This window comes from Pristiophorus japonicus, chromosome 10, assembly GCF_044704955.1.
Source record: "Pristiophorus japonicus isolate sPriJap1 chromosome 10, sPriJap1.hap1, whole genome shotgun sequence".
NCBI lineage: Eukaryota > Metazoa > Chordata > Chondrichthyes > Pristiophoridae > Pristiophorus > Pristiophorus japonicus.
In genome coordinates, this window is record NC_091986.1 from 220731022 (window position 1) to 220743568 (window position 12547).

Genomic DNA, 12547 nt, shown 5'->3' on the forward strand with positions numbered 1-12547 from the left:
TAACATGCAACTTGTTGGGCACTCACACAATGTTGCTGTGATTAAAATGCAGCAATCACTGCAGCATTTAAGTGCACAACTGGATTTATAGCAACACTCCCGCGAATTAAGACCGAGATTAACGTGTAACTACTGTGAACTCAAACAATAATGCTGCTGTGATTAAAGCAACCACGCTCCAATTGCTCGTCGTCAGCAGCAGCGTCCAGGGATCAGCACGCACGCCCTCCGGGTTCTGGCTTTTATGCGCATGACTGCCCCCGGCGTCCGAGTACGCATGCGCATCATCGGTGACGGGGGCAGCTGGGGACATGCGCGGTGCCTTCTGGGAGTTGTAGGCCTGCAACGCTCCCCCTCCCGTCAGTCTTAGTGCGTTTTGCTGACTTTAAAAACTACAATTCCCGACGGGCGCCGCGGTGAGCCTAGTGCCCGGCCCCTTTTTCTGGCCAACCTCCACACCACCCTAGCCCCGTGCAGCACGGCGCCTGCCGGGAGCTGTAGTCCGCTGGGTGGCCTCCGCCCGCCCACCAGCCTCGCCGTCGCACGGCTGCTAAACTACAAACGCGGCGGCCCCCGCCGCGGATTGAAATCTTTTCTGAGGCGCGCGGGGGGGGGGGGGGCGGTAGGTGAAAGGGAAAGCTTTCCGCGATGAGGAGGCGGCGTTGCTGTCATTGAAGTAGCCGGGAGGCGTGGCGGAGACTTTGCATTGATCTCCAGCGTGTTGCTCTCTCCCGCTCGCTCGCTCGCTCGGTGTGTGGAGATGGGGGACGGCGCGCAGGATGTGAACGCCAACCCGAGTCTGAGCCTGCTGAAAGCGGATCCCCATCACGATGGAGACCAGGAGCTGGAGCGGGCTCTCTACCAGTGGCTGCTGTGGGACCAGGTCAGGCGACACCGCGCTCTCTCGCACACAAACCTCGTTATTTACCTCAGCATTTTGCTCACTCATCCTCCCCCAAATTAATTCTGGACAATATTTTACTTCAGCCTGGTTTACCATCAGTTTCTAATCCGCCGGCGCCGCACGCTCCCGGACAGTTGGTATTTGAAGGCGTTGCTAATGGCAACGCGGGTACCATCTGGGGAGGTGGTGGGTGTAATGGGCAATTGGTGGTACCCCTGTGGAGAGGGGTGGGTGTAATGGGCAATTGGTGGTACCCCTGTGGGGAGGGGTGGGTGTAATGGGCAATTGATGGTACCCCTGTGGGGAGGGGGTGGGTGTAATGGGCAATTGGTGGTACCCCTGTGGGGAGGGGGTGGGTGTAATGGGCAATTGTTGGTACCCCTGTGGGGAGGTGGTGGGTGTAATGGGCAATTGGTGGTACCCCTGTGGGGAGGGGTGGGTGTAATGGGCAATTGGTGGTACCCCTGTGGGGAGGGGTGGGTGTAATGGGCAATTGGTGGTACCCCTGTGGGGAGGGGTGGGTGTAATGGGCAATTGGTGGTATCCCTGTGGGGAGGGGTGGGTGTAATGGGCAATTGGTGGTACCCCTGTGGGGAGGGGTGGGTGTAATGGGCAATTGGTGGTACCCCTGTGGAGAGGGGTGGGTGTAATGGGCAATTGATGGTACCCCTGTGGGGAGGTGGTGGGTGTAATGGGCAATTGGTGGTACCCCTGTGGGGAGGGGTGGGTGTAATGGGCAATTGATGGTACCCCTGTGGGGAGGTGGTGGGTGTAATGGGCAATTGGTGGTACCCCTGTGGGGAGGGGTGGGTGTAATGGGCAATTGGTGGTACCCCTGTGGGGAGGGGTGGGTGTCATCATCACGGGCAGTCCCATGGAATCGAGGAAGACATGCTTCCGCTCTAAAAGTGAGTTCTCAGGTGACTGAACAGTCCAATACAGGAATTACAGTCTCTGTCACAGGTGGGACAGACAGTGGTTGAAGGAAAGGGAGGGTGGGACTGGTTTGCCACACGCTCCTTCCATTGCCTGCACTTGATTTCTGCATGCTCTCGGCGACGAGACTCGAGGTGCTCAGCGCCCTCCCGGATGCTCTTCCTCCACTTAGGGCGTTCTTTGGCCAGGGACTCCCAGGTGTCGGTGGGGATGTGGCACTTTATCAGGGAGGCTTTGAGGGTGTCCCTGTAACGTTTCCTCTGCCCACCTGGGACTCGCTTGCTGTGTAGGAATTCAGAGTAGAGCGTTTGCTTTGGGAGTCTCGTGTCGGGCATGCGGACAGTGTGGCCCGCCCAACGGAGCTGCTCGAGTGTGGTCAGTGCTTCGATGCTGGGGATGTTGGCCTGGTCGAGCTGTGTCTGTCCTCCCAGGGGATTTGCAGGATCTTGCGGAGACATTGTTGGTGGTATTTCTCCAGCGATTTGAGGCGTCTACTGTATATGGTCCACGACTCTGAGCCCTACAGGAAGGTGGGCATCACTACAGCCCTGTAGACCATGAGCTTGGTGGTAGATTTGAGGGCCTGGTCTTCACTCTCTTCCTCAGGCGGCCGAAGGCCACGCTGGCGCACTGGAGGTGGTGTTGAACCTCGTCTTCGATGTCTGCCCTTGCTGATAATAGGCTCTTGAGGTATAGAAAGTGGTCCACGTTGTCCAGGGCCGTGCCGTGGGTCTTGATTGGGGGGCAGTGCTGTATGGCGGGGTCAGGTTGATGGAGGACCTTTGTCTTACAGATGTTTAGTGTAAGGCCCATGCTTTTGTGGAGCGAAATTCCGATGGCAGGTAGTTCCCTGTAGGCCAACTTTCCTAACCAATACCGAGGCTGCTGTTGAAGCAGTAATTGTACCACTTTTATTACAACAAAGGTTTAGGTATCAGAAGATGTTTTTGTTGTTGCAGTGATTCATAGATCTTTGGAGTAGTTTTCAGGCTCCTGCAGTGAGTGCAGATTAGTGTCAAATCTTCAAGAGCTGCCAGAGTTCCTGAAGGAAATAAAAACAGAAAATGCTGGAAACGCTCTTGTGAGGAAACAGCTGTGGAGAGAAAAACAGAGTTAACGTTTCAGGTTCATGACCTTTCTTCAGAACTGGAAAAAGTTAGAGATGTAACAGGTTTCTAAGCAAGTACAGAGGCAGGGAAAGTGGGGAGGGGAGGTATGAACAAAAGGGAAGGTCTGTGGTGGTGGTGTAGGTGGTGGTGGGGGGGGGCGGGGGGGCGGCGGGAGAGATATGGGTGCAAGGCATATGGAGACGGTATTGGGACAAGTAAAGAAACAAAAGATGGGTCTAGAGGAGGTGTAAATGGGAATAGCAGACTCATCAACAACTGCCGTCTGGAAAAAATGGGGGCCGTGGTTATGATCTGAAATTGTTGAACTCGATGTAGAGTCCGGAAGGCTGTAAAATGCCTAATTGAAAGTTGGAGATGCCGTTGCTCGAGCCATCGTTGAGCTTGATTTGTACAGTGTAGGAGGCTGAGGAAAGAGGGGTCAGAGTGGGAGTGGAGCAGAGAATTAAAGTGACAGGCGACTGGAAGCTCAGGGTCATATTTGTGGACTCCTGGAGGTGGCTGGTATCGCTGCGTACAATAAGTAGGTGGGTGATGTACCCTTGTGGTCACTGTGACTTCCTGGAATTCATTTTTGATCACCTTCAGGAGTCGTAGATGAATGTTCCAGAATTATTCTTACCCTAAATTGGCCTAAGGCTTTTTAATCTGTATTTATGCCGCTCCCAGGATACTACATGACTGCTAGTGCATGGGAAGCACTAAGGGCTGTGATTCTTAACACTTATTTCACAGCAGAGGATACTGAGTTAGCTGATCTTAGCAAGGGCAGTGGGAGGGATGCTATAATTGACCTCGTTGTCCTGGGTTAGCAAGGGTAAAATCAACTGCATTCCTACTGCTGATCGCTGTCGGAAAGGGGTGTGTGTGTGTGTGTGTGTGTGTGTGTGTGTGTGTGTGTGTGTGTGTGTGTGTGAATTGGGCTGGGCTGTGGTGACACCCGAAGCTCGCTGTCTTGGAGGAGACGCGGGTGAAGGACTTGAGGGCTGCTGGTCCCCAGGAGTCGTGTTTCAGCAACGCTCGGTGTTTTCTGAAGAAAGACTGGATCGACTAGGCTTATATTCACTGGAATTTAGAAGAATGAGAGGGCATCTCATAGAAACATATAAAATTCTGACGGGACTGGACAGGTTAGACGCAGGAAGAATGTTCCCGATGTTGGGGAAGTCCAGAACCAGGGGTCACAGTCTAAGGATAAGGGGTGAGCCATTTAGGACCGAGATGAGGAGAAACTTCTTCACTCAGAGAATTGTGAACCTGTGGAATGCTCTACCACAGAAAGTTGTTGAGGCCAGTTCGTTAGATATATTCAAAAGGGAGTTAGATGTGGCCCTTGCGGCTAAAGGGATCAAGGAGTATGGAGAGAAAGCAGGAATGGGGTACTGAAGTTGCATGATCAGCCATGATATTGAATGGCGGTGCAGGCTCAAAAGGCCGAATGGCCTACTCCTGCACCAATTTTCTATGTTTCAGGAGTAGGGCGAGAGAATATTAGCAAAAGAGAAACGAGGTCTTTAACCTTGCTGTAAGTGAGAGAAAGGAGATTCAAACGCGAAACTGCTAAGCAAAATGTCGCTTTTGGGATTGAGGGTGGATTCCAGGTCACGAGAAGTCATTTCATCAGGGACTCTCTTTTGTGGAATGGAAATAGTCTGATTATTATGTTACCTTTTAGCGTTTTATACTTGGCGTCTTGTGAGACAGTGCATGGAGGAGCTATCACTTGTTCATTCTTTAGCCTTTGAAAATAAGTCCAGGAATGTAAAGCTCATCTTTCCAGATGCTTTTGTGTGTTATCTCTCTCCCACCATTTATTGTGGCAAGAAAATGAGCAAAGTCATCAAGCATGGCTGAGCAGAGAAAGGGCAACTAAGAAACAAAGTAACAAAGCATTCTGTACCACAAAAGAATGAATAGGTAATGGTACAATAGCAAAATACTGCGGATGCTGGAATCTGAAATAAAAACAGAGAATGCTGGAAATCTCAGCGGGTCAGGCAGCGTCTGTGGAAAGAGAAGTCGAGTTAACGTTTCGGGTCGATGACCCTTCATCAGAATAGGTAATGGTTGCTTATTACAATGTTTTAGAGAAAGGATTCTTGCAAAATACAATGCAACTATCCTATCCTCCATTTAACCTCTAGTGCATTTGTAATGTGAGTATGTAGAAATGTTGGCAATGCTACTTTGAACCATTGTTGTACTAGCTACCCTGCCTTAACTGTTGCTGCATGTTGCCTAATAATTTGTTGTGTGGGTGGGTGGGGGGGGAGAGGAGAGAGAAACCCCTTCTATAAGCAGCCTGGGCCAGTTGGGGTGAACGGACGGGAGGGTGAGAGAGGCAGTGTGAAAATAATACTCGTTTCAGTATTCAGTGCTGTGTGTAGTTTTCCAACTATAGAAAGGATGTTGAGGCAGTCGTGTACAGTACAAATTCAGGGGGTATGAGCAAATACAAAAGTACCTCAGCCAAGAAATTCATCGGTTTCCAGGAGCCTAAAGCGACAGAAGACTATTCCTTCATGGGAGGCATTATAAGAGTGCAATGTTTTTCTCCTTGGCAGTTGGTCATTATCCCACCATTCACATCCTATCTCAACTAATGTTTTTCTAATTCCTGGCATTACCATTTGGCGGCCCCGACCTGTGAGACACCATCAGTGGCAGGTCGGGCCATAAAAGGAGCGGTGAGCGGCGGCCATGGGCAGCCTGGCGGTGTACCACGGCGAGGTACAGCGTGAGCTGGTGCAGGAGGGCGACGGCAGCAAGAGGGACGTCATCAAGGTCCAGGTCAGTGATTGGAGCGTGGGCAGGTACAGCAGGGGCGGTGAGGTCGGGGCACAGGAGCGGATGTGATCGGGGCCCAGGGGAGGCGTGAGTTTGGGGCCAGAAGAGGCGAGGGCCCAGGGGCAGCACGGGCCAGCCCACACTGCGATTATGTGTGCGCACTGGGTCTGTGCAGCAGAGCTGGTCTCCAGTCATCATGGGTAACCCTTGTTACTGGACCAAGGCCTAGCTCTGTCAAGGCCGTGCGGTGGCTGGTGTGCAACGGCCACCATACGTTAAAAAAATCTACGCACAGGTATCTTCCACCCTTCAGGATGTGGTTCGGGATCTGGAATATTAGGTCCTTCATTGAAAGATCTGTGAACTCATCGCTTTGTGGCATGGAAGCAAGTCATCCTCGTTTAGAGGGACTGCCTATGATGATTACCATTTGAATTTGGGCCATCATCCCTTTTGTCTCTCTCATCTCTCCTGTCTTGCAACCTATCACAGACCTTCCCTTTTGTTCTTTCTTCCCGTCCCCTTTTCATGCTCCTTAAGAATCCGTTCTTTCTGAACACACTCCAATTCTGACGAAGGGTCACCGACCCGAAACGTTAACTCTGCTTCCTCTCCACAGATGCTGCCCGACCTGCTGAGCTTTCCAGCATTTTCTGTTTTTATTCCAGATTCCAGCGTCCGCAGTATTTTGCTTTTGCAATGGTATCCTCATAGAAACATAGAAAATAGGTGCAGGAGAAGGCCATTCGGCCCTTCGAGCTTGCATCACCATTCAATAAGATCATGGCTGATCATGCAACTTCAGTACCCCATTCCTGCTTTCTCTCCATACCCCTTGATCCCTTTAGCCGTAAGGGCCACATCTAACTCCCTTTTGAATGTATCTAACAAACTGGCATCAACAACTTTCTGTGGTAGAGAATTCCACAGGTTCACAATTCTCTGAGTGAAGAAGTTTCTCCTCATCTCTGTCCTAAATGGCCCACCCCTTATCCTTAGTTTTTGACCCCTGGTTCTGGACTTCCCCAACATCGGGAACATTATTCCTGCATCTAACCTGTCCAATCCCGTCAGAATTTTATGTTTCTATGAGATCCCCTCTCATCCTTCTAAACTCCAGTGAATATAAGCCTAGTCGATCCAGTCTTTCTTCATATGTCAGTCCTGCCATCCCGGGAATCAGTCTGGTGAACCTTCGCTGCACTCCCTCAATAGCAAGTATGTCCTTAGATTAGGGGACCCAAACTGTACACTATATTCAAGGTGTGGCCTCACCAAGGCCCTGTACAACTGCAGTAAGACCTCCCTGCTCTTGTACTCAAATCCCCTAGCTATGCAGGCCAACATACCATTTGCTGCCTTCACTGCCTGCTTGTACCTGCATGCCAACTTTCAGTGACTGATAGCGAGGGGATTTGAGTACAGGGGCAGGGAGGTGTTACTACAGTTGTATAGGGCCTTGGTGAGGCCACACCTGGAGTATTGTGTATAGTTTTGGTCTCCTAACTTGAGGAAGGACATTCTTGCTATTGAGGGAGTACAGCGAAGGTTCACCAGACTGATTCCCGGGATGGCGGGACTGACATATCAAGAAAGACTGGATCAACTGGGCTTGTATTCACTCGAGTTCAGAAGAATGAGACGGGTTTAGACAGGTTAGATGCAGGAAGAATGTTCCCAATGTTGAGGAAGTCCAGAACCAGGGGTCACAGTCTAAGGACAAGGGGTTAAGCCATTTAGGACCGAGATGAGGAGAAACTTCTTCACCCAGAGAGTGGTGAACCTGTGGAATTCTCTACCACAGAAAGTTGTTGAGGCCAATTCACTAAATATATTCAAAAAGGAGTTAGATGTAGTCCTTACTACTGGGGGATCAAGCAGGAATGGGGTACTGAAGTTGCATGTTCAGCCATGAACTCATTGAATGGCGGTGCAGGCTCGAAGGGCCGAATGGCCTACTCCTGCACCTATTTTCTATGTTTCTATGTTTCTATGTACCATGACACCCAGGTCTCGTTGCACCTCCCCTTTTCCTAATGTGTCACCATTCAGATAGTATTCTGCCTTCCTGTGTTTGCCACCAAAGTGGATAACCTCACATTTATCTACATTTTACTGCATCCTGATTGAATCATGACAGATATGGGGCAATTGCATCGAGATCTGAAAGTGCTTTCTCCTCTCCTAGTCCAAGTCATTGCGACTCATTCTAGTGCCCAGTCCGGTAGCCTAACCACTGCACTGCGTAACCTTCCATTTGTTTGGTGTGTGGTAACTGACTGTATTAATGATTGACATTTGTACTGAAATTTAGCAATTTTCAGCAGATTAGATGAATAAAAAATGTTCAGAGTATATTATGCAGTAGTTTCTCTCTTTTTTTTCTAAATTTTATCCTCTATCTCTTCTACTGTGAAGATAGTGACTTGTTCTGGTGCCAATTGCCTTCCAGTACTGCATCGGAATGTGCCAGACATTGACGGTTACAATTACAATAGCAAAATACTGGGGATACAGGAATCTGAAATAAAAACAGAATGCTAGAAATCTCAGCGGGTCAGGCAGCATCGGTGGAGAGAGAAACAAAATTAACGTTTTGGGTCAACGACCCAAAACAGATGCTGCCTGACCCGCTGAGATTTCCAGCATTGATGGTTGGCAAGCATGTCACTGTGCAGATTATTCTGTTTCTTTTCCACCATCTACAAGGAACATGTCGGGAGTGTGATGGAACACTCCCCACTTGTCTGGATGAGTGCAGCTCCAACAACACTCAAGAAGCTCGACACCATCCAGGAGAAAGCAGCCGCTTGATCGGCACCCCATCCACCACCTTCAACACTCACTCCCTCAACCACCGCTGCAGTGTGTACCGTCTACAAGATGCACTGCAGCAACTCGCCAAGGCTTCTTCGGCAGCACCTCCCAAACCCACGACCTCTACCACCTAGAAGGACAAGGGCAGCAGGCGCATGGGAACACCACCACCTCCACGTTCCCCTCCGAGTCACACACCATCCTGACTTGGAAGTATGTCGGCCGTTCCGTCATCATTGCTGGGTCACAATCCTGGAACTCCCTCCCGAACAGCACTGTGGGAGCACCTTTACCACATGGACTGCAGCAGTTCAAGAACATAATAGGAGCAGGAGTGGGCCATACGGCCCCTCGAGCCTGCTCCGCCATTTAAAACGATAATGGCTGATCCGATCATGGACTCGGGTCCACTTCCCTGCCCGCACCCCATAACCCCTTATCGGTTAAGAAACTGTCTATTTCTACCTTAAATTTATTCAATGATCCAGCTTCCACAGCTCTGAGGCAGTGAATTCCACAGATTTACAACCCTCAGAGAAGAAATTCCTCCTCATCTCAGTTTTAAATGGGTAGCCCCTTATTCTAAGATGATGCCACCTAGTTCTAGTCTCCCCCATCATCGAAACATAGAAACATAGAAAATAGGTGCAGGAGTAGGCCATTCGGCCCTTCTAGCCTGCACCGCCATTCAATGAGTTCATGGCTGAACATGCAACTTCAGTACCCCATTCCTGCTTTCTCATCATACCCCTTGATTCCCCTAGTAGTAAGGACTTCATCTAACTCCTTTTTGAATATATTTAGCGAATTGGCCTCAACAACTTTCTGTGGTAGAGAATTCCACAGGTTCACCACTCTCTGGGTGAAGAAATTCCTCCTCATCTCGGTCCTAAATGGCTTCCCCCTTATCCTTAGACTGTGTCCCCTGGTTCTGGACTTCCCCAACATTGGGAACATTCTTCCTGCATCTAACCTGTCTAACCCCGTCAGAATTTTAAACGTTTCTATGAGGTCCCCTCTCATTCTTCTGAACTCCAGTGAATACAAGCCCAGTTGATCCAGTCTTTCTTGATAGGTCAGTCCCACCATCCCGGGAATCAGTCTGGTGAACCTTCGCTGCACTCCCTCAATAGCAAGAATGTCCTTCCTCAGGTTAGGAGACCAAAACTGTACACAATACTCCAGGTGTGGCCTCACCAATGTCCTGTACAACTGTAGCAACACCTCCCTGCCCCTGTACTCAAATCCCCTCGCTATGAAGGCCAACATGCCATTTGCTTTCTTAACCGCCTGCTGTACCTGCATGCCAACCTTCAATGACTGATGTACCATGGCACCCAGGTCTCTTTGCACCTGCCCTTTTCCTAATCTGTCACCATTCAGATAATAGTCTGTCTCTCTGTTTTTACCACCAAAGTGGATAACCTCACATTTATCCACATTATACTTCATCTGCCATGCATTTGCCCACTCACCTAACCTATCCAAGTCGCTCTGCAGCCTCATAGCATCCTCCTTGCAGCTCACACTGCCACCCAACTTAGTGTCATCCGCAAATTTGGAGATACTACATTTAATCCCCTCGTCTAAATCATTAATGTACAGTGTAAACAGTGGAAACATCCTCTCTGCATCACCACCACCACCACCTTCTCAAGGGCAATTAGGGATGGGCCAGCAATGCCCACATGAATGAATTTTTTAAATTCTCATTTTTCCTTCTCTTCCCCCCCCCCCCCCCTGCCCCCACGGCACTTCGGCCAGTTGAACCCCACTGCACCATGACCTTTGGTGAGAACATAAGGAATAGGAGCAGGGGTAGGCCAGTTGGACCCTTCGAGCCTGCTCCATCCGATAAGCTAACTTTGGCATGGATGGAAACTTGGACGCTCTGTTCTTTCATGACTCAGTGCCCCACCCCTCAGCAACTGGGGAAAAACGGTTTGTTTTTAAGTGGTTTGCACATTAGAGAAGTAACAAGCTGGATCAGCGCTTTAATCTTATGATATCAGCGCATGATCTTATTGAATGGCGGAGCAGGCTCGATGGGCCCAGTGGCCGACTCCTGCTCCTATTTCTTAAGTTATGTTTAAATCCATTGAGATAATCCATATACATGAGGGTGAATCTTCTTCAAACCTCTCAAAAGAAATGAGTGGTAGTGCAGATGGCATCTGTTTCATTCCGGGTTGTTCACTGAAAGTCCTGCTGGACATCTCGCCGAAAGAGAGATTGCTGTCAGTACCTTTTAAAAATACTTCTCCTCTCCCTACAACGGCCACAGGAACATTCTCTGCATTGCTGCATTGTGTGGGTAATGTTCCTCTACACACTTGCTCATTCATTATTGCTTATAATTTCTAAGCAGCAATTACACAAATCCGTCTGTTCACTAAAGGCAGTCCTACAGCAAGCGGAAAAGCTGTGTAGCTGGTAAACTTTGTGAGTGACGTTATTGTGGGCGTGGTTTTACAAGCTCAGATGAAGCTTGCTATCATTGCATATTGTCTGAAAATGCAAAGCAAGCTCAGCCCTCTGTTTATATGGAGGAATAAATGGCTGGCAGGAAGTTCAGTGCCATTTATTTTCCCTGCTAGTTTCTTTTTTACTCTTCTCACGAGGATACAGTTCCATAGAAATCTACCAATTTTATTTGCCACTAATACCTGTCCTGCTGGTGGTCCCCTCCTGCCTTGACAAATTACTTTTCACATCTGACCCGCAGGATATTCAGTCCTCAACTGACAGCTACACACAGGCACCTTCCAATTGGAAGCACTGGACAATGACATGAGCGGGAACCATGAGAGATTTTGCTCCTCCCACCCCTCCATCACCCCAAACCCAGGGGTACAGAGGCTCTGCCCAGCATGTTAGTTGAGATCTGCTAACCCTTATACTGCATGACCGAGTGATAAACCAGCAGTGGCTTCACCAACTAGGGCATAGGAGAATCCAATAATATAATCAAATGAAATTGATGCCACCATATGGAGCAGAGAATGCAAAGAGGAGATTTGATAGAGGTACTTAAAATCGTGACGTATTTAGATAGAGTAAATAAAGGATAACTGTTTCCAATGGGTGAAAGGCCGATAACCAGAGGGCACAGATTTAAGGAGATTGGCAAAAGAACCAGAGGTGACATGAGGAAAAATGGTAGACTGGTGGATACAGATTCAATCATAGCCTTCAAAAGGGAATTGGATAAATACTGGAAGGAGAAAAAATTGCCGGGATATGGGGAGAGAGCGGGGGAGTGGGACTAACTGGGTTGCTCTTCGAAAGAGCAAGTGCTGACTCGATGGGCTGAATGGCCTCCTCCTATGCTGTACTGTTCTATGTTCACCTTCATAGAGATGGCGATGCCTGGGGAAAGGTTCTAAAGATGACTAGGAGCATGTTAAATGTGCTTCAGAATACCGTCGTCTGCTAAAGCCCAATAGAGAATTACCTGCTTTCTGTTTGGCAGCGGGAGAATTTGAAGTTAACGCTGGTCTTGTGGGCAAGCCAACTGTGCTCCCGTCAGTGTTCTCGATCAGGTCAAAATCCACAGCATTGAAGCACTAACCACACTCGACCAGCTCCGTTGGGCGGGCCACATTGTACACATGCCTGACACGAGACTCCCAAAGCAAGTGCCCTACTCGGAACTCCTACAAAGCAAGCGAGCCTCAGGTGGGCAGAGGAAACGTTTCAAGGACACCCTCAAAGCCTCCTTGATAAAGTGCAACATCCCCACTGACACCTGGGAGTCCCTGGCCAGAGACCGCCTGAAGTGGAGGAAGTGCATCCGGGAGGGCGCTGAGCACTTCGAGTCTCGTTGCCGAAAGCGTGCAGAAATCAAGCGCAGGCAGCGAAAGGAGCGTGCGGCAAATCAGACTCCCCACCCACCCTTTCCTTCAACCACTGTCTGTCCCACCTGTGACAGAGACTGTAATTCCAGTATTGGACTGTTCAGTCGCCTGAGAACTCA

At 49.5% G+C, this 12547-nt stretch overlaps 1 protein-coding gene across 1 annotated transcript in view; it reads left to right on the forward strand.

The window, feature by feature from the left end:
* The first annotated feature begins 618 nt into the window (after positions 1–618).
* The window catches only part of pgm2l1 (phosphoglucomutase 2-like 1), a 105207-nt gene continuing 93278 nt past the window's right edge, over positions 619–12547 (forward strand). The window contains exon 1 of the mRNA XM_070891354.1: positions 619–883. Within this exon, the coding sequence (XP_070747455.1) occupies positions 761–883 (123 nt within the window). The 5' untranslated portion in view covers positions 619–760. The remainder of the gene's footprint in view (positions 884–12547) is intronic.